General features: G+C 43.3%; 1 protein-coding gene across 1 annotated transcript in view; it reads left to right on the forward strand.

The window, feature by feature from the left end:
* Window positions 1-24,141, forward strand: part of LOC148022901 (uncharacterized) — a 39,657-nt gene continuing 15,516 nt past the window's right edge. Inside the window, exons 1-5 of the mRNA XM_087695271.1 lie at window positions 1-85; window positions 194-255; window positions 798-1,492; window positions 1,898-2,065; window positions 2,735-2,819. Coding sequence (XP_087551397.1) covers window positions 1-85; window positions 194-255; window positions 798-1,492; window positions 1,898-2,065; window positions 2,735-2,819 — 1,095 coding nt within the window. The remainder of the gene's footprint in view (window positions 86-193; window positions 256-797; window positions 1,493-1,897; window positions 2,066-2,734; window positions 2,820-24,141) is intronic.

Consider the following 24,141-nt stretch of genomic DNA (forward strand, 5'->3'; position numbering starts at 1 on the left):
ATGGTGGGAGTGATGGATGATGGGCCCACAGGGATTGTTGGTGCCTCTATTGGAAAAAGGGTGGTTTTGCCATCTTCTTTTACTGGTGGGCCAAGACACATGTATCAGTTGTATCAGGATGCCATGGCTATAGTGCGAAGTAAGGGAAAACCTGATCTGTTTATAACGATGACATGCAATCCAAAGTGGTTAGAGATAACTCATGCTTTGTTGCCTGGACAGACTGCTTATAATCGTCCTGATTTGACTGCTCGGGTATTCCATAAAAAACATGCTGATATGATGCATACATTGTTGAAAAGGAATGTGTTTGGAAATGTTGCAGGCTATGTTAATGTGATTGAGTTTCAAAAGCGGGGGCTACCACATTCTCATACTTTGCTAATTTTGGAGCATCCTTTTAAACCCTATGAAGGATGCCATTATGATAGATTTATTTGTGCTGAGTTTTTTGATAGAGCAAGGTTTTCAGCTTTGTTTGAAACTATCTCAAAATGCAATGTCCATGGTCCTTGCGGTGTAATGAATCCCAAGAGCCCTTGCATGCGCAATGGTCAATGCACTAAAAAATTCCCTCGAAGGTTTGTGAATGTAAAAACTGTTGATAGCTCTGGCTATCCTGTTTATAGAAGACGAGATGATGGAAAGACAGTCACAATAAAGGGTAATACTATTGATAATCGATGGATTGTTCCATACAATCCGTACTTGAGTAAAAAATACAATGCACATATAAATGTTGAGGTGTGCTCAATAGTTTGGTAGCTGTTAAATATTTGTATAAGTATACATACAAGGGACATGATCGTGCAACGATCAAATTTTCTGTTGGAAACTCAGGGTTAAATGGTACGACCATTCGTGAAGTGGATGAGATCGAGAGTTATTTAGATGCATGGTATGTTTCTGCTTCGAAAGTGTGTTGGCGAATATATGACTATGCATTGCACAATGAGAAGCCTGATATACAGCGGTTGCAGGTGCACTTGCCTGATGAGAATTATATGGTGTTTCAAGATACAGACAATATATCAGATGTTATGCAGGATAAAGATATCAGGAAAACTACTTTTACGGAATGGTTTGTGTGCAATCCTATTCATCCAGAGGCTCGAGCTATTCGGTATCAAGACTTCCTAGTGTATTGGGTGTGGAATGCACAACGAAAGGTATGGATGAAGAGAAAGCATAGAAATATGTATGGTCGAATATACTTTGTGCCACCCACATCTGGTGAGCATTATTACTTGCGAATGCTCTTGACAGTGTCTCCAGGATGTATGTCTTTTGATGATTTGCGTACTGTTGGCAACGTGGTGTACAACGCCTTTAAGGAAGCCTACATTGCAAAGGGCATGTTAGAGGGTGATGATGAGTGTGTTGTGTGCTTGGAAGAGGCTGCATCTATACAGATTAGTGCCCAGTTGCATGCTTTGTTTGCTGCAATTTTGGTCTTCTATGAGCCTGCGCAGCCTGATCAGCTCTGGGATAGGTTTATGTCACCGATGGTGGAGGATATTTAATATAAGTTACAGCTAGAGCATGAGCATATATCTTTTGCAGTTCTACAACAAGAGGCATCAAAGAGGGCTTTATTGCATCTTCAGGATCTTTTGCAACAACATGGGCGAAGATTATTTGACTTTGATGGATTGCCAGAACCTCATCTAACAAATTCTCAGTTGTGTGCTAACCCTCTTTTAGAAGACGAATATGCATATGATATACTGGAGCAACGTAGAGTTTGTGTTTGTATGGAGGCATTGTTGAATGATGGACAGAGGGTTGCATATAATGCAGTTACAGGTGCCATTGGTGGAAACTTTGGGGATGTTTTTTTTTGGGATGGTCCTGGTGGGTCTGGAAAGACATTTCTTTACAAGTGTTTGCTTGCCAGGTTGTGCAGTGATGGTCATGTAGCATTGGCAACGGCATCATCTGGCATTGCTGCTTTGCTTCTGCAGGGCGGTCGTACTGCTAACTTGAGATTTAAAATTCCATTGGATCTATGTAATCAATCCACCTGTAATATTCTTGTTCAGAGCAATCTTGCTCAACTGTTCAGGCAATCGAGCCTTATTTTATGGGATGAGGCTCCCATGATGCACAGGTTTGCATTTGAAGCTATTGATAGAACTTTAAGAGATATTATGAGCTATAATAAACCATTTGGTGGAAAGGTTACTTTGCTTGGGGGTGATTTTAGGCAAATCCTGCCTGTCATGATGAAGGGCTCCCGTGAAAATATTGCTAATGCGGCACTATGTTGCTCTCCTTTATGGCAGTATGTTAAGGTGCTAAGGTTGTCTGGGAATATGAGGATGTCAACCGTTGGTGGTGTAATGGATAATGGATTTGTTGCTTGGATTCAAGGGATAGGGGATGGAGTGGGTATTACAGAGAATTGTGATAAGTTACATATTCCATCTAGCATGGTATTGAAAGGGTGCTCTATTGAAACCTTGGTTAATAGTGTATACGGTGAAGTGTCCGCGGTGATAGATGCTGAAATAATAACAGGGAAAAATGTAGGGGAACGAGTTTTTATTCCTAGGATTAGTTTTATTCCTAGCACCTTGCAATTTCCATTTGCTATGAGGCAGAGGCAATTTCCTATTCGATTGACGTTTGCTATGACGATCAATAAGTCGCAAGGCCAGACATTATCTGTTGTTGGTCTTTACTTAAAGACACCAGTATTTACACATGGACAGTTGTATGTTGCATTTTCAAGGGTGAAATCCTCATGTGGTGTGAGGGTGTTATTGGATGGGGATGAAAGCACTATGAATGTCACGACGAACATTGTGTACAAGGAGGTACTTCAGAAGATGCAATGAGGTGCATTGCTTTTTTGCAAAGATCCATACGGAGATGAATTTTTTTAGAGATGTATCTATTGAATTTTGATGGCTTTGTAGTCCTTGCTTCGTGTGTATGTGAGATAGTCTCAAAGCTGTATTCGGTTGGCATATACTCGATGGTAATTGAGTATATATTCCCTACACTGTATATAAGTGTTTGCTTAACTTTTGCATATGCCTACTCCAAGCTGGGGTTATTATCTAGCTTCTGAGTATCAGAAGGAACTGCAGTGTGACTTGCGCGCAGTGACAACAGATGATATTATAAGAAGAGCGCTTGCAAGGGTCATTGAGCGTTTGTATGATGATGTCAACATAGAGATTTTACTTCCAGTCTTTATTGAGGTGGTGCATTGTGGGTATACTCAGTGCTTTCGAGTGCATATGGGTGAAGTTGAGCAAGACAAGAGGTTTCGGCGATCTCACATGGTTCATGTTTACGTTGTGAGCTTTTAAAATTTTAGGTGCAAGAAAGAGAGGAAAGACTATCATGTCCCCTGTACCATCACTGGGACGAAGAGTGGCAATGGGACTTGCTTCTCCTGAGCATACTGTGTTGGAGAATGGGATTTTTCCCAGTGATTCCTCAAAGAAAAGAAAGCTTTATTTTGGTTAGGCCTGATGGAAAGTTTCAACATCTTTGTAGCGTTTGGATATAGATGTATCTATATCTATTTATCATAGGTATAATCAAGAAGTGGTACTTCGTGGTTTGTTGATACTTGGATTTATGGTACAAAGTTTTCGGCTCTGGAGCAAGATTTGGTTTTGGGCTTTGCTTCACCTATCTGTATTTGATGCTTGGATATGCTTACACTTTGTGGTTCATTTCAGCGTAGTAATGTTATTTCTGATTGTAACATCAAATGATCATGTAGAGCTACTTCTAGCTATTGCGCATAGCAGGTATTGTTGTTTTAATGTTAAGTCCCCTGTACCGTCAACAAGACGAAGAGTGGCGATCAGACTTGCTTCGCCCAGCCATGCTATATTGGAGAGTGGAAATACTATTATGTCCCCTGTACCATCAACAAGACGAAGAGTGGCAATCAGACTTGCTTCGCCTGGCCATGCTATATTGGAGAGTGGAAAATTTCCCAGTGATTTCTCAAAGAAAAGAAAGCTTGGTTTTGGTTAGACCCTACGAAAACTGTAATTTTTTTTGTGATATTTGGATGTAGATGCATAGGCACAATGAAGGAGTGACATTTTGTGGTTTGTTGATACTTGAAATTGTGGTGCAAGGTTATTGGTGAAGTCTCTAGAAGAAACTTTGGTTTCGGGCTTTGCTTCACCTATGTGGGTTATTAATTATTGAGAGTTTGCATGCAATGGTTGGACAAACTTAAATTTGTGGTGTGGCTCATATATCTTTTATTTGTGGTTCGTTTCACTGTAGGAATGTTATTTCTCATTGTAACATCCAAGGATACAAGTTGTTTCTAATTGTTTCTAATTGTTGTGGAGAGCAAGTATAGATACAAGTCTATAAGTTTGGTGCATGGTCATTGCATGTATATATGTGTCTATGTACTCTTTGATGCAAATGCATATATGGCCTTTTATACATGTGTAAGAGAGAGAGAGAGAGAGAGAGAGAGAGAGAGAGAGAGAGAGAGAGAAAGAGAGAGAGGTTGATATTCTGATCTATATGAGTGCTTTCATACAAATTACATGCAACACATCACAAGCATGAAGGTTGCATATAACTATACAAAAATCAAACAAAAAGAATTTGTTACTTTCTAGGGTGTTCATCTATACAGAGAGGCAACATAGATATACGAAGAGCTCGGCCGGAATCCCGAAAGGCAACATAGATATACAGTTAGCAAACAACTTGCACAAGCTAAATGACCTCTCTGCAAAGTCAAATCCGATAGAAGAGAACCTTCTTCTCGACAAGGACGTGGTAGAAAACTGTGCGTTGGCTTTAGGGATATGGTTATAATTATATGGTCGTGTGGTGATAAACGCAAGGCAAGTCGACTTACACCAGCGCTAATTAATGGTGGCTACATCGGTGATGACCAGGTCCCCTGCCGAGTTAGTGAAGGCTAATATTAGGCTCCGGCCCCGCTTACACCGTCACATCATCAGCACTGCCATAAGAAGTCTCGCCCTTCACGGGTGTTTGATACGACTCTGGGCTACATTATGATGCACACGCGCGCACAACCGACAAATGCGTCCTCATCGATCACGGTGACATTAAGAGCCGAGAGTCCTGCAGTATCTGGACTTAGGCAGGGTCGCAGAAGTCCGTGCCACCACGTGTGGTCACGGTGACATGACTGCAGCCCGGAGATTCTAGGACTTGGCACGGTCTTCCACGCCACTCCAAATATGTGGTGACCACTGAGAAATACATTTTTTACAGACAATACAAAAACCTTTGGATGTGTGGACTTGTAAATTTTTTCGATCCTTCAAGTTTATAAATTTATTGACTAAAATTTCAAGGTATTTTATATTAAGCTCATAATTTAATTGTCAAAAACCTTCTACCAAATAATTTTACATTTTGAAAATTTCGATGGGGGACAAAGGGCAACAGGTGTCGAAGGAAGATGGAGGAGGAGGAGGAGCCAAAGATGGAGATGGAGATGGAGTGGGAGGAGGAGGAGGAGCTGAAGAGGAAGTACCCCGCTGGAGTCGAAGATGAAGATGGAGGGTGAGGAGGATGAAGAGCTCAGCCATTAAGACACTGGGCCGTTGGAGGAGGATCGAGGAGGAGGAGCCGCAGATGAAGAAAGAGGGCGAGGAGGCTGCTAGGAGGGGCCAAAGATGAAGATGGAGGGCGAGGAGGCCGCTGGACACGACGAGCGACTAGAGGAGAATCGAGGAGGAGTAGCCGAAGACGAAGATGGAGGGCGAGTGAGGAGGTTGCTCGATGCTGGGCCGCTTGAGGTAGGGCAACAGGCAGTTGATGAAAAATGGAGGAGGAACCGAAGATGGATATGGAGGGGGAGGAGAAGCACATGAGGAGTTGAAGAAGAAGCAAGCCCGGTCACTGGAAGAGGAGCCAAAGATGAAGATGGAGGGTGATGAAGATGAGGGATAGGAGATGAAGATGGAGAGCCAAAGATGAAGATGGAGGGCGATGAAGATGAGAGAGAGTAGAGGAGAGGAGAGGAGATGAAGATGAAGATGAAGATAGAGAGTTGAAGATGAAGATGGAGGCGCCCGCAGCCATTGGAGGATCCAAAGATGAAGATGGAGGGCGATGAAGATGAGGGAGAGTAGAGGAGAGGAGATGAAGATGAACATGGAAATGGAGAGCCGAAGATGAAGATGGAGGGCGGTGAAGATGAAAATGCAAGCAACAGATGATAGAGGTGGAGAAGTTGGACTCAAGGAGTTGAATGAGCTAGAGCCTGGAAGATGAAAAATGCCAAGGACTCAAGGAGATGGGAGTGAAACAATAATTTAAAAAATTGGTCACAACTCACAACTCACTTTGGATGCTGCCCACCCTTCCCATTCTACTATCTAGAATCTACCTATTCTAATTTCCAATTTCCAAACTTCAATACACTGCCCAAACCACCCTAGACTATTAACGCCTAATAAATAATTTTTTGTTCATATTTTTAATAATTAATAATTAAACATGTCAAGTGTTAAGCCATGAGTTGTGCCTCATAACTCATGCATTCTTAATAATTTAAATTTATATATTTAATATTTAATAATTATATTTATCATACATACCATTTAAATATGTTTTATGAATATAATATCAATTCAAAAATCCATGTCCAATCAATATTTATATTTATTTACTGGTCTAGATATTATTTTACATGCAAATAATTTTTGTCTCCTTTTTTATAAAATTCACTAAACCTTTTATTTGTATTTTTAAAGGTGATTTTTGTAAAATTGAAATTCATTTTACTTTAAACCTCGTTTTTTGTGAACACTGGGGGTGACCTGGAATGCCTCGATTGCCACATGGTGGTTGAAAACACTGGTTTTTGGGGTCCCTTTTAGTGGCCCATTCCTTGTACTGTTGCTTGCAAGACGTATGAGAGAGAGAGAGAGAGAGAGAGAGAGAGAGAGAGAGAGAGAGAGAGAGAGAGAGAGAGAGAGAGATCTACCTTTCATGTTATAGAGTCTATGTGATGTTGGGTGATGCCGGTCGAGAGGTCCTATGAAGAGGGATACCACTCCACCTCTTGCATGATGCTTTCTTTCTCTTTGGATTAGAGTCGTCACCATGCATCCACCCACAAGAAACTCTAATCCACTTCCAATATAGCAAATCCATATCTTGGTCTGGCTTCCAGCATTTTGGGTGATCCCCAATCTAGCTAGCAACGAAGTTGCTAGAGCTGCTTTTGCTCTCCAGCACTATTATCTAGCAGTCACTTTGTGAGAAGCTTACTCAACATAAAATCAGCCTATAACGCTCTCTTCCTTTTGGCATTTCCAGGCTCAGTTCCTGCCTACGATGGCTAGAACTCATTAGACCTTGTTAAGCTCTATTTCTTAGTGTAGCCTCTGAGCACATTTCTCCTAGTTATATTTGGCTAAGCATTGCAGGGAAACTCTTCCTAGCCTCCTCTCCTCCTCGAGATTGGCTATGATTTCATTTGTGGATCTCTCATGGTGTGATATTTTTATTTGATAATTGTATCGATATGAGTTGCTATATGTGGACTTGAAAATCATGTAGGTCAAGATCTTGGCTGCCTGTCTCCATACTAGCAGCTGCCATGTTGGCAGTCTCTTGAACCACCAAGATGTCTATTACGGTAATTAGGTTAGCTAAGGGCACATCTTTAATCATGGTCTATTCCTTTCTTCACTCAGTTCTCAAGTGGTTTAAGGCTATTTACCTTTCATGTTGGGTTTCTTGGTTTGTCCTTGTGGTCCCAGGGATGTTGCAATTCCTACTAGTGGGTTTGTTTCTTAACTTAATTCCCCTTTAGTGTGTTCCTTGTTAATGAAATCACTTCGCTTGTTTATGCCACCTATTCATGCTCAGATGGTGCAATGCAAGGTGAGCTGTGCACAATCAGGCTTTTGACTTTTCTCATGCACCCAAGTGCCTACAATGCAATGTGCAATCTTCAATGAAATTATTCACTCACACACACACACACACACACACACACACACACACACACACACATACGATAGTCAATTAGTGTCTCTACTGGATAGTAAGCTGCAAGTGATCGACTGATTTTGTCAATTCTTAGTCATTTTGAATAAATTTTGATGTTGATCAATGTAGTGAGCTTAACTCAATGTCGAAATAAGTTGCCTTCTCCTTTACACATACCGGTAGCTCCACGATCCTAGTTGCTAGCTCAAGCATCCTCAAGCCTCCTCCATCAAGCTCCATCCACCATAGCTTTGTGCGTGCGAGAAAAGAGAAGAGAAGAGAAGAAGAGAAGGCGAGATGGTGAAGAGCTTTACCCTCTTGATCCCTCACTTCCACGCACTCACTCCCTCACACTCCCACTCTCCCTCTCTCAAGAGCACACACACAATCAAGGTGAACAGAAGAAGACAAGGAGAAAGGTCTCTTGTTAGCCACACATCAAAGAATGAGCTTCCATTCATTTTTTGAACTTTATATAAAAACCCCCAAAATCCCATGGGCACCCATCCCTTTTTACATGACCGACCGTTGTGGCAAGGTCCTTTTTCCTGTTTCCTTCTTCTTGCCTCATGCCTTAAGCCTACACTTGTCTATTCTTTTACAAATGTCACAGGAGGGAGCCTGACACTCTTTTACAAGAGTTTTTAGAGTTTTGTTGAGTCACCTTCCATTTAATATTGTGCTTTTTGCCTTAGCTTAGCTTTAGGGGCTGCCTATGTGCCTTTTCTCTTTTTTTGTCATTTTTCCGCTCCTTGTTTCATATTTTTGCCATTTCGAACTAAGGTTAACATTACCCCCCTCCGAGATGGGTGCCAGTCCCATGGCACTTTGAGCTCTTTGTTGTGGAAGGGTGGGGTCTAGGCAAGTGGTTGGTGGGGTGATGATAGGGCCACATGTGGACTCTTTTTGATTGGGAAGCTTTGGTAATGATTTGGATGGAGAACCCAAGGGGTGTCAAGTGGATGATGGGGGCCTCTGAAGTTGGTGGTTTGCAGCATCTTGTTGTACTTGAAAGGAGAAAGTGCTTGACCTAAGGGGAGTGTCTACCTCGTTGTGCAGTGCTCTATGCTCGTGCTAGTGGAATAGGGACTTGGGTCTAACCCTAGGTAAGCCTGGGTGATGTCCCACACTTGAGGACCCCGTTCGTGCAAAGGGAGATGCGGTGTGTATAGCTTAGGGTGACAGGTCTAACCATAGGTGAGTGTTATCTCCCTAGGTATGTCCTACCCTTGGGGTGCCCTAAGCATGAAGTGGGGAGGCAAAAAGGGTTAGGGGGTTAGGAACAGAGTCGGTCGACCGAGGCCACCAAACGTGCCTAACTTGAGGACCCCTAAGTACAGTGACTGTGAGCTATGTGCCGTGACTTGTGTTTGGACACGTCCCGTGCTCCTTTCATTATTATTTGTTTGCTCTTAAAAAAAAAACTTGCCGAGGTTTAATTCGGGCAGTAGCTAATTGCTGGTTATCATTATCAGAAGGTGGTGGTGAAGGGGATTTAATGGAGTAACTCAAAAATTTCCAACTCTGCATGAAACTTTTAAGGTTCAAGCGGAGATGAAGAGAGGTAGTGGAGAGGAATACGTGGTTACAGCGGGTGAATTGGCTATCACTCATATCCTCGAGAATAGCAAGGCAGAACGAAGGTAGAAGGCTGGCTCATATCATTAGGTGGGTCATCGTGCATCTATCTATGGCGTTAGGATAAAAAAAGGGTGGGGGGAGACCACGTTCTGTGGGGGTGGGATCTTGCCTAAGTAACATTTTTAATAGTCTAAGGTAGTTGCATGTGGTAATGAAGGCGTGATTGGGACAAGAGGAGAAGTTAGCAATAAAGCGAGTCATGGTAGCATCTAGGCTGTCCAAGGTGAAAGTGAGGGCTTGTGCTAAGGTGGTAGTACGGGGGTTATATATGATGGGGAAGTTGTAGCGGCCATGGATGTTTACATCAAAGTCTACTCCTACCCTATGAGGATACGCAATGAAGGTGGGGTTGTTTCTCTCTGAAGGGAGGGTATTACAAAAAGCCATCCATGAGAACACATTGTCATCGCAGATGTGTCTTTGCCATAGTGGCTGGCACTCGTATCCAGGCACAGATCGAGGCACTTCAAAAACCTTATTTTGCCAGTACTCTGCATCCTCGGTGCCCCAGAGGGTGGGATTCTTCTCTCTTTCTTCTAGCCATTATTGGCCCAGCCGGCTTCCGATGCCGATCACCTCGTCCACTATTTTAAGGGGAAGGACTCTACGCAGGCCATTGGGGAGAAGGAAGCTGAAGTTCAAAGGCTGTTTCTCTTTTTCTTTTCTCTCATAGACTAGGAGTTCTACATGGAAACTGGCCAGCAAGTCACTTGGGCATGGTGGAAGAGTTGCGGATGGATGTGCCATAGGGTCAGCATTTAATCTTTGTCTGGACTCTTCCACCATTTTCTTTCTCTTCTCCCTTAGGGCGGTTTTTCTTTCCATGGATGTGCTGTCGCTGTTCTTCAGAGTGGGGTGAAGGAGGTTGTGGGAACACTTCTTCTTCGAATTTGCCCATGTTAAATTGAAGCTCAGTTGCACTCCTTGGGAAATGTTTATGTTGTATCTCCTCTACAAACCCCAGGGCATCAATCTCCTGGGGGGTTAGGCCGGCCAACAACAAGTACTTGTGTTGTTCATCAAGGCTCAGCCCAACTGCAATGGGTTGTGGGGGTATGTGTAGCCTTGCTCGCAGAGCTTTGCATGCTATTCTCAGCTTCTTCTTTACCACCTCAAGGGACTCCCCTTCCTCCGCATGAGTGGCATCCATGAGAGTATTTAGGAAAACTTGTTGTTGAGTATTGAAGCCCACTTGGGCTGCCTCTGCTCTGCTTTCTACTAGGACTTTCTCTTTTTCCACAAGAGCCAGGCAACGCACCAAGGTCTTCACTCTTTGTTCATTTTGGCTTGCCCACTCTTCAGCTCTCTTTTTCATTTTCTCAATACTTTCTCCTTGTCTTTGTACTAGGGCCATGAGTCTCTACTCTTGGTCTTCCAATTCCCTGCTCATTTTCTCCTACTCCTCTCTTTCAAGACTCAATTTTTTAGTCATGGTTTCCATCTCTTTGTGGTGTTGCTCCTCTTCTTGCTTCCTTCCTTATTCCCTTGCGGAAAACTCTTTCATGCCCCATTCGATCTGACCTATTTTTGTTGCTAGATCCTCATGTTGCATGATTAAAAGCTTATATTCTCTCTGCATTTTCACTAGCTCTTGATTTTTATCTGCGAGCCATTGCCGCCAGCTTTCCTCCTTGTCATATTTGGCCTTTAGTTTTTGTTTTAGATCAAATATTTCCTTTTGTTGTGTAGCCATTTGCCTCATCTTTTCAAGCTGGAAGGCTGCCACTGGCTCCTTTTCTGCTTCCAACTTGGCCACTGCTATCTTTCTTTCCTCCTTTGCCTTCTCTAACTAAGAGAGCAATTGAGCAACATATTCATCATAGTTTGTTGGTGGCATCATAGTAGTAAGGATTGGGTGGTCGAAGCTTCCACCTTTTGGTATTTCAGATCCTGCCTAGACTCGGCATCTATGGCCTACCTTTTCTACCCAGTGGCCATAGTCTCCACACTCTTTTCCTTAGGCTAGTTCCTTATTGATGAAGTGCTGCATCCAAGCCACAAAACTGTTCACATCGGTGCTGGCCGAGATGCTTGGAGTGAAAGTGGTTGCTTCACTGGTGGGCACCGAGAGGGGCAGGATGGAATGGATGGGAGCCTTAACCTTGCCTTCGATGACCATAGGCGATATGACTTCGGGTACATGAGTGCTTGAGCCGGGTCTGTCATCCCTGGGCGGACTTAAAGCCCCTAGGTCATCAAGTCAACTTTGATGTTCTATGGACCGGCGAGTTGCTTCGGTCATGTCCTCATCCTTTTTTCTCAACTCTGCCTCCTTTTTCGTAGCTCTTCTCTCTTTGTTTTCCTTGATTCTTCTGCCAGCTTTTTAGCTTCTTCCTTCTCCTTCTTCTTCCTCTCTACGGCCTCTCTTAGGGATTCCCTTTTAGCTCTCTCTAGATCTTCTTTTTCCTTCTTCCTGTCCTCATTCTGTTTCTTCTTCTAAGCTGTCCTTTTAGTGGGCTTCTTTGTCTTTTTCCTTCCAGATTGAGTCTCCTGATCCTCCTTCTCTATCTCAATTTCTGTCATGTCACTCAATGGCTCTTTCCCCTAGTGGGTCAACGATCTATCTGGAGTCTCATCCGCTCCTTCATCTCCTTGTTGGGCTTCTTTTACAGCCCTCCAGTTCATGGCCGTCAACACACTTCCATACCTGATGAAGGAGGCTTTCGAGAGGAAGGTTTCTTCCTCTTGATGTTTTTAGAGGCTGGGGATTCACGTGGATTGCCACATTCTCTAGCATAGGCACACTGATTCAGTGCATGAGGAAGTTATAGCACTGGATGGAGAAGAGTGAGTTCACCAATTTTTCCTGCATGCGGGCCTTAGCATTGGGGATATCTTGTAGGTTGATGCCATCGCTTGTCAAAACATCCTCCCTCTTCATCTTTAGCATAGCATACACATCTCTCTTATGTTTCTTCCACCTTAGGTTCCAGCCCCAGTGCCTTCTCCACCAAGGCTTGGTTCAATGGCACCTACACATGTTTAGCATTCTCCCCTCTTTCCATAGTCATCGTTCTGCATTCTTGATTGGGGTTGTACATTCTCAGAAATTCCACACACTTTGTGTGGTCAAGCTCCTGCGAAAACTTCTCTAGGTACTTCAGAGGTTACACTGTTCTACTACTCTCCTTGTGGCCTCCTCCTTGGCTACCACCTTCTCGAGGTTGGGGATACTGCAGAATTTTAGCTGATTATAAGCACAGTTTTCTAAGCTGATGCCATATTGTGTCCTCTCCTCCTTTGTGAAAGGGAGTCGATGAGCGTGATCTTGCTGCGACATCTTTCGTTCCTGTCATGAACCATCATTCCCCCATTAGTGCTTTCGAAATAGTTATTTGCTAAAAAGAAAGGTTTTGTGTTTGTTGAATGAAAACATTTAAGCTCCAACATAAACTTTCCTTTCAGACTTTTCACCCTTTATTTCAAAAATTTTGTGACATTTTTCCTCGATCGCAAATTAACATGTTTCTTTCCTTTCTGCATTTAAGTGTCGACTGAGGTTTTCACAGCGGTGTGTTTTTTCTTATGTGTTTATGTGTTTGCTTGATTTTGTTTGGTTCTGACTTGACTCACCTTATCCCCTCTTGATTGGTTTTGATTTGACTCACCTTATCCTCTCCCCTTTCAGATTTGAGAAGAATCCTTCCTAGGATTGAAGGCTAGCGGCCCTAGGGCATTCAGCGTATGGGTTGAGTGTTTACTTTCGCACGAGCCAAGCATAGAAGTCTGGATTGTACTCCAACTGAGCTTCACGGTCCAGGTCGAAGGGTCGGCTACCTATATGTGTGATGTAAGTAAGGACATTTGTCAGGAAGTCACCGAAATCGATACGGCTAATAATATGTAACTCTTCCTCTGTCAGGAGAGGCGATTAAGATAAGGGTGTCCTTTGATGTGCTTTTCCATGGGTCGGCCACGAATAGTTGTTAACACCCTATATGAAGTTGTTGGAGCGACATAAGTCAGGTCATACTCCAATGTCTTGATTGCGCATCGCTGCTCAGCGTTGGTCATCATTTGGCATCCTTTGAGTTCCCATTGCAATCGAAGAGCGTACCAGTTCTGTAAGAACGGGGATTCGATTTCAGTAAGATGTTTCAACTTCTCAATTTCTTGGTCAGTGATAGCAGAAGTAACTCACTTATCGTATGATGTAATGAGATGTTGTTTGATGGATTGCTTTGTAGATATCTCAGTGGGGAGCAACTCTGCAGTTGAGTGGGGTGCTTTAACGAATGAAAATTCGAGTGTGTCCCATGAATAAGGCATTGTATGAACTTCTATCACAAAGGGCTCTTGCAATAGGTCCAAGTCCAAGCAGTCATAGCTCAGATCCCGCGACATAAATGTGGCATCTAAGCATCTGAGGCAAGCAATCATGTCATCCCTTGTGTCCTTTGGCTAGATTTGCGACCAGTGTCAAGAATGATTTTCGCTCATAGGAGGGTCTAAGGCCTGCGAATGGTTGAGGTTTGACAGAACTAGAGAGTTTGGCAACAGATGATTGCTAGCTCGGTTGTTCTTAAGATTGCGGTTGGGTTTCTTGCACAATGGACTGCTAATGGGACACCATTACTTGCGGATGCGGCTTCCTAAGTCTTGGTAGAGTTACGTGGTGATGGTTTGGGAGTAGCAGGCTGAGATTTGGGCTGGTAGACCTGGTCGGTCTTCATGGGCATAATCAGTTGTGAGTCGATGGGCTTGGTGTCTCGAGGTTTTTGCAGCTTTAGGCCTTGACATGTTGTATGGTTGGGTATGGTTACGTGTGAGGGTGGCATTTGATCAGTGCTCTTGGTTGTTTTAGCCTTACGGATCCATATCTAGGAATTACCCTCATAATAGCCTTGCACCTGCAATAGGGTCTTAGGAACCCATCGCGGCTTGACCATGTTAGCTACAACAATCAACGGCATGCTCTGATGTTTAGGTACCCACCATAACTGAGGTTCATGGGCATTGACTTTGACCTTAGCAGGTTGTTGGCATAGAGGCTTGGAGGGTTCTAACAAATCACAATCCCCCTCCTTGGACTTGGCTAAATGTGTTTCTACCGGTGGCATTGTGGGTCTCATAGGAGTCGCACAACCCTTGCTGAAAGTTGCCACTATGTGGACATTGCCAATGGCTAAGTGGATACGCTAAGACTCATAATCGACATTGCAATGAGCTTTCTTTTTAAAGGTTTGACCCAGTAGTGATTCTATGCCTGCATCTTTAGCGTTCGGCAACACATAAAATATCACTGGTATGCTTTCAGACTCGATAGAAACTACAGTCCTACATTTCCCTAGGAGTGCGTATGATCGGCCCCCATATGGGCTCAGTTTGGTAGTAGTGGGATGTACTTGTGGTTTTCCAATGATCATGAGTTAAGACATTGAAGTCTTCTCCCTCATCAATCAAGGCATAGGCAGTGCATGTCTGCTTGGCAGACTGTGATGCGGAGGTAAGTAGGTTCTACGGCTTTCTCATCTTCATCATCAATCTCCGTGATTGTGGCTACTCGTACTTTGACCGTGGGTTCTATCATTGGTGGTTCGTGCAAAGGATGTATGGCAGGGTAATACTTCTTGATGCAACTGTGTAACATTTTTCCCTCCCTCCTGCCGTATGATCTCCCCCCCTTTTTAATGAATTGAAAAAAAAAAGAATAATTCCCCCCACTCACGCCGCCAACTGGCAGACGGTGCCGAGGGGGGGCTGTCGTGATGTCAACGGGGGAGGGTGCCGCGTGGCGAAGAAGAGGCAAGGGGTTGGTACGTGCCTGGAGGGGGTAGGGAAGCTGCCACACTCCCTGGAGGTGGCAAGGGGGGCTGTCGCGTGTCGTGGGGGGAGGGCCTCCATACATTGCTAACCCCCCCCCAAAGACCCTATAAAAAGGGCTTAGGTGTGGAGAAGAAGGTTGGCGAGGATTAGAGTTGGTGGCCCTATGCGTTGGTTGTTGGCTGAAGGGAAAGGTGGTTCGTTGCTAGAGAGAGAGAGAGAGAGAGAGAGAGAGAGTAAGAGAGAAGAGAAAGAAAGAGAGAGAGAGAGAGAGAGGGAATTTCTCTCTCTTTGAAGAATTCTGAGCCTGCTGTCTTTGAAAAGATTCTCACGGACGAATTTCCACAACGTGGAGTCGTCTCTCTCATAACTTGTGTGTGTAGCCACGAAGGAAAAACCAAACTTATACGATGCCTCCCAAGCAAAATAAGGTCCAATCGAACATGAATCCTGCTTCAACCGATGGAGCTGGTCAAGGAACCGCATCACTTGGTAATCAGCTGTGTCCCATATGACCTACCCTGATGGGAGGCCTTAAGGACATAGGCCAACTTCATTTGGAAGAGAAAGGTATTCGACAAAAGTCTATAATAACTAACCACCATTTAGTTTACATCATTTTATCATATTGAAAATTGTGTTACTTGCACTTTGGCATGTTTTTGAATGTGTAAATTGCAAAAAGATTTTGCATTCATGCATGCAAAAAAAACAAAGCAAGGACCTTATTGATTGTGCTTGTAATGCTTTAGATTATGCACTAACATTAACATGCTTGAAGGTATTGAAAAATGGGTTGTTAGGACACTTATGTATATTCCTTGTTAAGCGGAAATCGTACTTTTTCTTTGCATCGTGAAATTTGTGAAATTGGAAAGGTAGAAGTAAAGGCTTGAATGAAGTACATGAAGTTCGTGAATTGCTACGATAACAGTTAAGTATATCTAGGCCCTTGCAATACTAAACTAGGTATTAGGCTCCTATAAACCTTCAAAGGGATGTGATTCACTTTTGCATTAGGCCTGATAACTTCACGTCCTCCACCCAAAAGAAAAATACAAGTCTCTATTTGTGTTTTGCATAAGCACCTCGAAATGAATTTCCAAAAGCAAAGGCCTGCATTGCAGCATTGTCTTAGGAAAGATATGCCTCTAGATTGCGTGGCATCATGATCAGTTTCAGTTGCGCTACTAGGGATTCATATTGAATATAACTATAAATCGCACATACAAAAAACTAATAATTTCTCAAGGGCCGTTCAATAAAAATGAACCCTATATACGCAAGGATAGGGCTCAACTCAGCTTATTTAGGTTTTAAAGAAATTAAGCCAATCTATTATTACTTCATAGGGGGACCATGAAACAAATAAAACACTCACTGGTCTCTATTCTAAATCTGGCCTCGATAAAGCTAAAACAACCTTGAAGATATAACCTTTAAGCATGACACAATCTGACGTTAATACAAGAGAGTTCGAGTGTCGTTTCTTCCAAGATAAGAACCTGGATTTAAAGGCTAGCAAGCTAAGACAGCTACCATCCGCAAACTATCAGATATAGATCCAATTGCATAATTGCTTGTTCCTTTCACATAGAGGGGATGGAATGAAGGTATTCCCTATCCCTTGAAGGATATTGGAAATTACCGCCAAGGCAAGAAGGACAAACGCTACGATCAAGAGAGGGACCCCCACCTTAGCATATGTCTCGAGCACTCACCTGCACCTTTGTTTGTGCTTGTAAATTTAGGAACACTACTTCTATAAATAATAAAGAGATTGTGTAAACCCAAACTCATAAATGAGAATAGTGAATCAGGTTGAACTTTAGGAGGACGCCCCAAACCACCCCCAGCTGGCCGCCAAACCTAACCAAGGGGGTTCTAAATAGCTATGATGGAAACGTGGGCCGAATCCGCCACGAGAGGTCTCTCTGTAGATTGGTTTGAACGTAGAAGGACGCTTGGATGCTAGAGGGGGCTCTGGCCATAAATTCCATGCCTTTGGGTCCTACTCAAATGATCGGCGTGACTCGAGATAGATTCTCGAGGGGCCCTTGTTACTAATGCAAGGCGGAAACTTGGTGGAAATAAAGTGCATTCGTACGGATTGTGGATATTGTCTCTTTTGAAAAAGATTTGTATCTCTGATAAATTGCTAATATTAGGTACTTCCAAGGAACTTATTTGAAATTGTTTTCATGTCAGTGCCATAAGATTACGTGAACGAACCGTGTCCTTTTAAAAGGCTAATTAAGGAAGCTGTTTTTACATTTGCACCTAAAAGTGATAGGGCTAATTAGACAACTAAAGTAAGCCAAGTGAGGGAAGTGGGAGGACGGAACCCTCGATGGGTCTGTCCTACGGGAGGGTGGTCCCAAAGAATTAGGAGGCTTCTCACAAGGTTCTACTAACAACCTATGCTTAGAAATTGTTAGGTTAGAATCCCGATTCATGCCGTTTTAGGGGATTGAAATGGGATTATGCCCTATGGGCATAGAGGTGGAGCATCTATCCCTCTCGTTTCCCATTCTCTTTGAATCAAGTACATCATGGGTCTACTTCGGCTTGGGTATCTCTACGTAAAGTAGGATGTCCAAAACGCGACACTAAAATGCTATCAGGAGACCTTGACCACTAGGGACTCAAGTTTTAGATCGATCCTAGTGAGTTTGGCCGTAAACACTCCGTTGCAAGCCGGACACAAAAAACCCTAGGTGATAAACCCCGTGACATTCCATGGGAGTGTCGGGCGTCGTCGCTTAGACTCCTCTCTTGATGGACCGCTAAAAACGTGCTTGGACAGCCAATAGGCGGTCATGTTATAGGTGGTATCAGAGCCAACCTATGACTAAAACAATTAGGGAGAAAAATCGGGAAGAGTGAGGCAATGTGTTTATTAGAAAATGTTTTCATTTTTTACTCACTTGTGGATTGCTACCGCTTCCAGACTTACGAGGCATGGAGCAAGTTCCTCGTATTTCATATCATGTTCAGGACAGCTATGAAATCTACAAGCTATTGCAGACGGTTCGACATGATGGGGATCCTAGATCGGCTCTACAACCCCTCACTGATGTATGTGGAAAGGCATTGGACTTGGAGTGTAGGTTACTGCTACATAGATGCCAATCGACTCACCTATCTTCAAAACAATCTGAAGAGGTTAAAGTCATTGGAAGACTTGAAGATTATCAAGTTATTCATCTTCCATGAGGATCATGTGAACTCAACCCTACACATCAGACGCCGACAAGTAGATCAAAACTGCTACATCTACGAGGAGGTGGTTAAAATTTTACCAGGCAATAGAATTAAAGTAATGGGGCAAAATGAACGTCATGGCTATCAGAAACAGGGATTTCCTGAACTTCCCATGACTTATCGCTTCCTAAGAATCCATTCCCCCAATCCATACTACTATTCTGTCCCTGTAGCTGATTCCAATAGCAAATTATTAGCCTGGCGTTAATGTAACTCCTGAGAAGAAAAATCATCTCAGCCAAATCCTATCTATTCTCGAATAATTGTACTTGAGGCTTACGCTTCCCTATGATTAAATAAGAAATTTATGTTCATTTGAATGGTTGCATAGTTGCAATGGAAATTATGTGCGCATTGATTTAAGTTGTATATAGGGGTGTGTAAATGCAATCCTAACACAGGAAAGTTTAAATGGTAATCAAATACAACCCCAAGCGCAGATCCAGAATCCTATTTCCACACTAAGCCCAGTAGAGGTACAAGAGAAGAAGTTTCTTCTCAAACAAATTAAACCACCGGAATTTGATGGAAAAGGGAAGACTGTTGAAGTTGATGCTGAAATATGGATTGAATCCATGGAGGACTATTTTAATGCAGCCGGAACAACACCTATGAATCAAGCCATGATTGCTAAGCTCAAGCTCACCAGCAAGGCTAGGCTGTGGTGGAAGCAATGGTGTAAAGGCCAAGCAGTCACTAAAGCACAATAACTTGGGAAAACTAAAGGAAGCAGTGCAGGGAAGGTATATGCCACCTGTGTATAGAACTCAGAAGATGAATGAGTTCTTTAAGTTGAGGCACTTGAGCCTATCTCTAGAAGCATACTACTCAAAATTTGTTTCCTTGCTAAAATACGCCCCGACAATGAGCATCCCCCAACAGGTCTTGAAGTTTTGTGATGGGCTGAATCCGCCAATAAACACTCAGTTGGAATCAATGCGTCCTTCAGATTTGCAAGATGCATTGATAAGAGCAGGACCTATTGCCCAAGAAGTCCAGCCAAAGTCCAGACCTTGGGCTTAGAAAAACCAGAATTCGGGGCTGTCAAGAGCTCAAATTAAAAGGGTGCAAGGATAGGCTCAAGGCCAACGGAAGAAGCCAAGAGAAAATGCAATGAATGACTTTGTCCCCACTCAAATAAGTGATCAAATCTTGTGTTGTTTCCATTGCAATGAACATGGGCACTTCAAAAGAGAAAGTCCCAAGCTTGGCGGGAACCGCAGTCAAGGGAAACTCGAAGGTCAAGCCAGGGCTACCCATGGCCGCAGTCGTGTAGCATTGGAAAGGGCAAAAACTTCCAATATTACCACTAAAGGATTAGTTGAAGAAGAAGATCCATGTATGGAAACCGGGATTGAGAGGGCGACCGTTCATGCCGCTCTCCATAAGAAAGGTCTGAACCACCAATTCTTGGTGATTCAAACACCATCAGACTTCTAGGGTAAGAAATTCAAAACCTTGATTGACTATGGCAACAATCATTCTTTCATTTCCCCATCTTATGCAAGAACGTTAGGGATAGCAACTATGGATCCACCCACTTTGCTGGTCGAACTAGAAAATGGGCGAGAAATCACTTGCACCACACAAACTGCTAAGGTGGAATTCCTACTCAAATACGAGCCCACAACTGTTAAGTTCAGAGTAATGAATCTAGGTGTCCATGAATGTCTACTTGGGATGGATTGGCTAATCTCCAATGATGCTCACATTCATTGTGGAAAGGGTCAAGTCTCCTTTCGGAATCCTAAGGGTGAGCTAGTTACAACACAAGGTGAAGCATGTAAACCAAAGATCCAGCTAGCTACGGCAACACGAACAGTTCAAGGAATAAGAAAGGGATTACCCGTCTACGTGATAAAGCTAAACAAACCCAATCAGGCAGAGGACACTAATAAAGAACCATCATGGCTAAAGGAATATGTGGATGTGTTCCTAGAGGAATTGACTGAATTACCACCACCTAGGGAAATGGATCATGAGATGAAGCTAATCCCAAGAGCTGCTCCAGTTGCAAAAAGGCCCTACAAGATTTCCATTCCTGAGGCCATTGAGTTAAAGGAACAACTCAATGGACCAAGGGTACATATGCCCTAGCAGTTCTCCTTGGGGAGTTCCAGTCTTGTTTCAAAAGAAGAAGGATGGAACACTTCGAATCTGCATTGGTTATAGAGGCCTGAACCAAGTAACCATCAATAATAAATACCCCATTACAAAGATAGATGAGTTACTCAATCGACTGCAGGGAGCAAAAATCTTCTTTAAGATTGATTTAAGGTTAGGGTATTATTAGATCTGTGTCAAGGATGAGAATATTCCAAAGACGGCATTCAATACCAGATATGATCATTTTGAATTCATAGTAATGTCTTTTGGATTGACTAATGCCCCCACCACCTTTAACAGGCTAATGCAGGACATTTTTAGACCATACCTCGATGATTACGCACTCGTCTTCTTTGATGACACCTTGGTTTATTCCAAGGAGGATGCGAATCATGAGTCCCAAGTTCGCATCATCCTTGAGACCATGAGGACTCATAAGCTTTATGCTAAGAAGAAAAAGTATACCTTCTTAAACAGGTAGATTGAATATCTCAGATTTATTATGTCAAATGAAGGGATCTCTGTAGACCCTACCAAGGTTAAGGATATTGAAGAGTGGTCTCCCCTAGCTACTATTAAAGAAGTGCATAACTTTCTTGGATTAATAGTTTGGTACATGATCTTCATTAAGGACTATGCTTTAATCGCAGCACCCCTTACAAATTTGCTGAAAAAGCAAGCTACCATAGTGTGGATGCCCTCTGAACAAGTAAGTTTTGATCAACTCAAGCATAACTTGGTGAAAACACCAATAAGCAAGGAATTTGAAGTTGTCACGGATGCTAGTACACTTGCACTAGGCTGTCTACTAATGCAAGAAGGTCATCCCATAGCTTATTCCTTGCGGAAGCTAAAAACCCATGAGAAGAATTATGCCACCCATGACCTGGAAGTGCTAGTAGTGATCCATGCCCTCAAACTTTGGTGACATTACTTGCTTGGTAACAAGTTTTCTTTGATCATGGACCATAAGAGCCTTCAATGGATATTCACCCAGACTGACCTCAACACGAGGCAATGTCGTTAGATAGAACTTCTACAGGAGTATGATTTTGAGATCAGGTATCGAACTGGCAAAGAGAATGTGGTCGCGCTGATGCTCTAAGTTGCAAGGTGTTCCTCAACTCTCTTATCATGGAGAATGATTTTGAGATTAGGTATCAAACCGGCAAAGAGAATGTGGTCGCTGACGCTCTAAGTTGCAAGGTGTTCCTCAACTCTCTTATCATGGAGGAATCCTCAATGAAACTTGGTGTCAATTCCCAACAACCCTATCCTTGAGCTAGCCAAGGAAGAAGCTAACCATGATCCAGAATACTTGAAGATGATAAAGGAAATTTTGGAAAAAGACCAAAACCCAGGACTTAAGGTCAAATATCAAGAATTCTCCGTCAATGAGGGACTTGTCTTATTTAGGACAAGATTATGCATACCCTCGAGCAAGAAACTCAAACAGAGAATGCTTTGGGAAGGACATGACTCCCCCTTTTCAGGCCATCCCGGATATGTCAAGACCCTCAACACAGTCAGAAAGAGCTACCATTGGGGAAGGCTTAAGGGAGACGTGCTTAAATATATCACGGAATGTTTGTCTTGCCAGCGAATCAAGGTGGAACATGTCAAGATGGTTGGGAAGCTGCAACCTCTTGACATCCCCCAAATGAAGTGGGAATTTATCAGCATGGATTTTGTTGTTGGGTTACCCTCAGTGCAAGGGGGCTACAACTCAATTATGGTTATAGTAGATATGCTCACCAAGATTGCACATCTCATTCCAGTCAAGACAAATTATAAAGCTTCAGATATTGCCAGACTGTTCTCATCAAGGAGATATTCAGGCTCCATGAGTTGCCTAGAAGGATTGTTAGTGACCATGACTCCCTCTTCACATCTCACTTCTAAAGAGGGATATTCGGGGCCATTGGGACTCAACTTTGTTTTAGCATAGCCTATCACCCTCAAACTAACAGCCAAACAGAGAGGGTCAATCAAGTCATTGAAGATATCCTTAGAGCTTATTACTGTCGTGAACCCAAGAAATGGATTCAATATCTACCATTAGTAGAGTTCGCCTATAATGCTTCCTACCAACAAAGTATCCAAATGATACATTTTCAAGCATTATATGGGCATGATTGCCGTTCCCCATTGAAATTTTTGGATCCTACTTTAAGAGTAGAGGCTTCTAGGGAAATGCTTAAGGAAATGGACGAGCAGGTTAAGACCATAAGACAAGACATTAGAGCCGCCAAGGATAGGCAGAAAGCCTATGCAGATTTAAATAAACAAGAGCGACTCTTCAATGAGGGAGACATGGTTTTTATTCGTGGACGGTCCAAGAGGAGTTCCCTGTCATTGGGGGAATTTAAAAAATTGAGTCTGAGGTATTGCAGACCCTACAGGATCCTCAAATGCCTAGGGCTCAATTCCTACAAACTCCAACTCCCTAAGAACGTAAAGGTTCACAATGTATTTCATGTTAGCCTACTAAAGAAACATGTATCCAATCCTAGCCATGTACTCGATGATCAACAAGTTGTTATGCCAAGCCAAGGAGTCCTTGAGCTCTCGCCAGTTAGAATCCTAAACATTCGAGAAAAGAGATTGAGGAATTGAATCCTCAGGGAGTACCTCATCCAATGGAGGGACTTTCCAGTAGAAGATGCCACATGGATTGACGAGAATACTCTCAACCAACAATATCTCCAATTCCTTTCGAGCTGAGGACATCTCGATTCCTTAAGGGGGAGAGAATGTAACATTTTTCCCTCCCTCCCACTGTATGATCTCCCCCTCCTTTTCAATGACTTAAAAAAAAAGGAATAATCCCCCCCTACTCCCATCGCGCGGATGGAGATGGGGGGGCTGTCGTGATGTCATCGGGGGAGGGTGCCGTGTGGCAAAGAAGAGGCGGGGGGCTGCCACGTGCCTGGAGGGGGCAGAGAAGCTGCCGCATGCCCTGGAGGTGGTAGGGGGGGCTACCATATGCCGTGAAAGGAGGGGGGAGGGCCTCCATAAGTTACCAATCCCCCCCCCCAAAGACCCTATAAAAAGGGATTAGGTGTGGAGAAGGAGGTCGGCGAGGACTGGAGTTGGTGGCCCTATACGCTGGTTGTTGGCTGAAGGGAAATGAGGTTTGTTGCTAGAGAGAGAGAGAGAGAGAGAGAGAGAGAGAGAGATAGAGAGAGAGGAAGGGAGAGTAAGAGAGAAGAGAAAGAAAGAGAAGAGAGCTAGAGAGAGAGAGAAATGGAGAGTAAGAGAGAAGAGAAAGAAAGAGAGAGAGAGAGAGAGAGGGAAATTCTCTCTCTTTGAAGACTTCCGAGCTTTCCATCTTTGAAAAGATTCTCACGGAAAAATTCCCACCACATGGAGTTTTCTCTCTCATAA

Source organism: Lygodium microphyllum, chromosome 16 (assembly GCF_053477565.2).
Source record: "Lygodium microphyllum isolate KBCC chromosome 16, Lygodium_microphyllum_v1.1.10, whole genome shotgun sequence".
NCBI classification, from domain to species: Eukaryota; Viridiplantae; Streptophyta; class Polypodiopsida; order Schizaeales; family Lygodiaceae; genus Lygodium; species Lygodium microphyllum.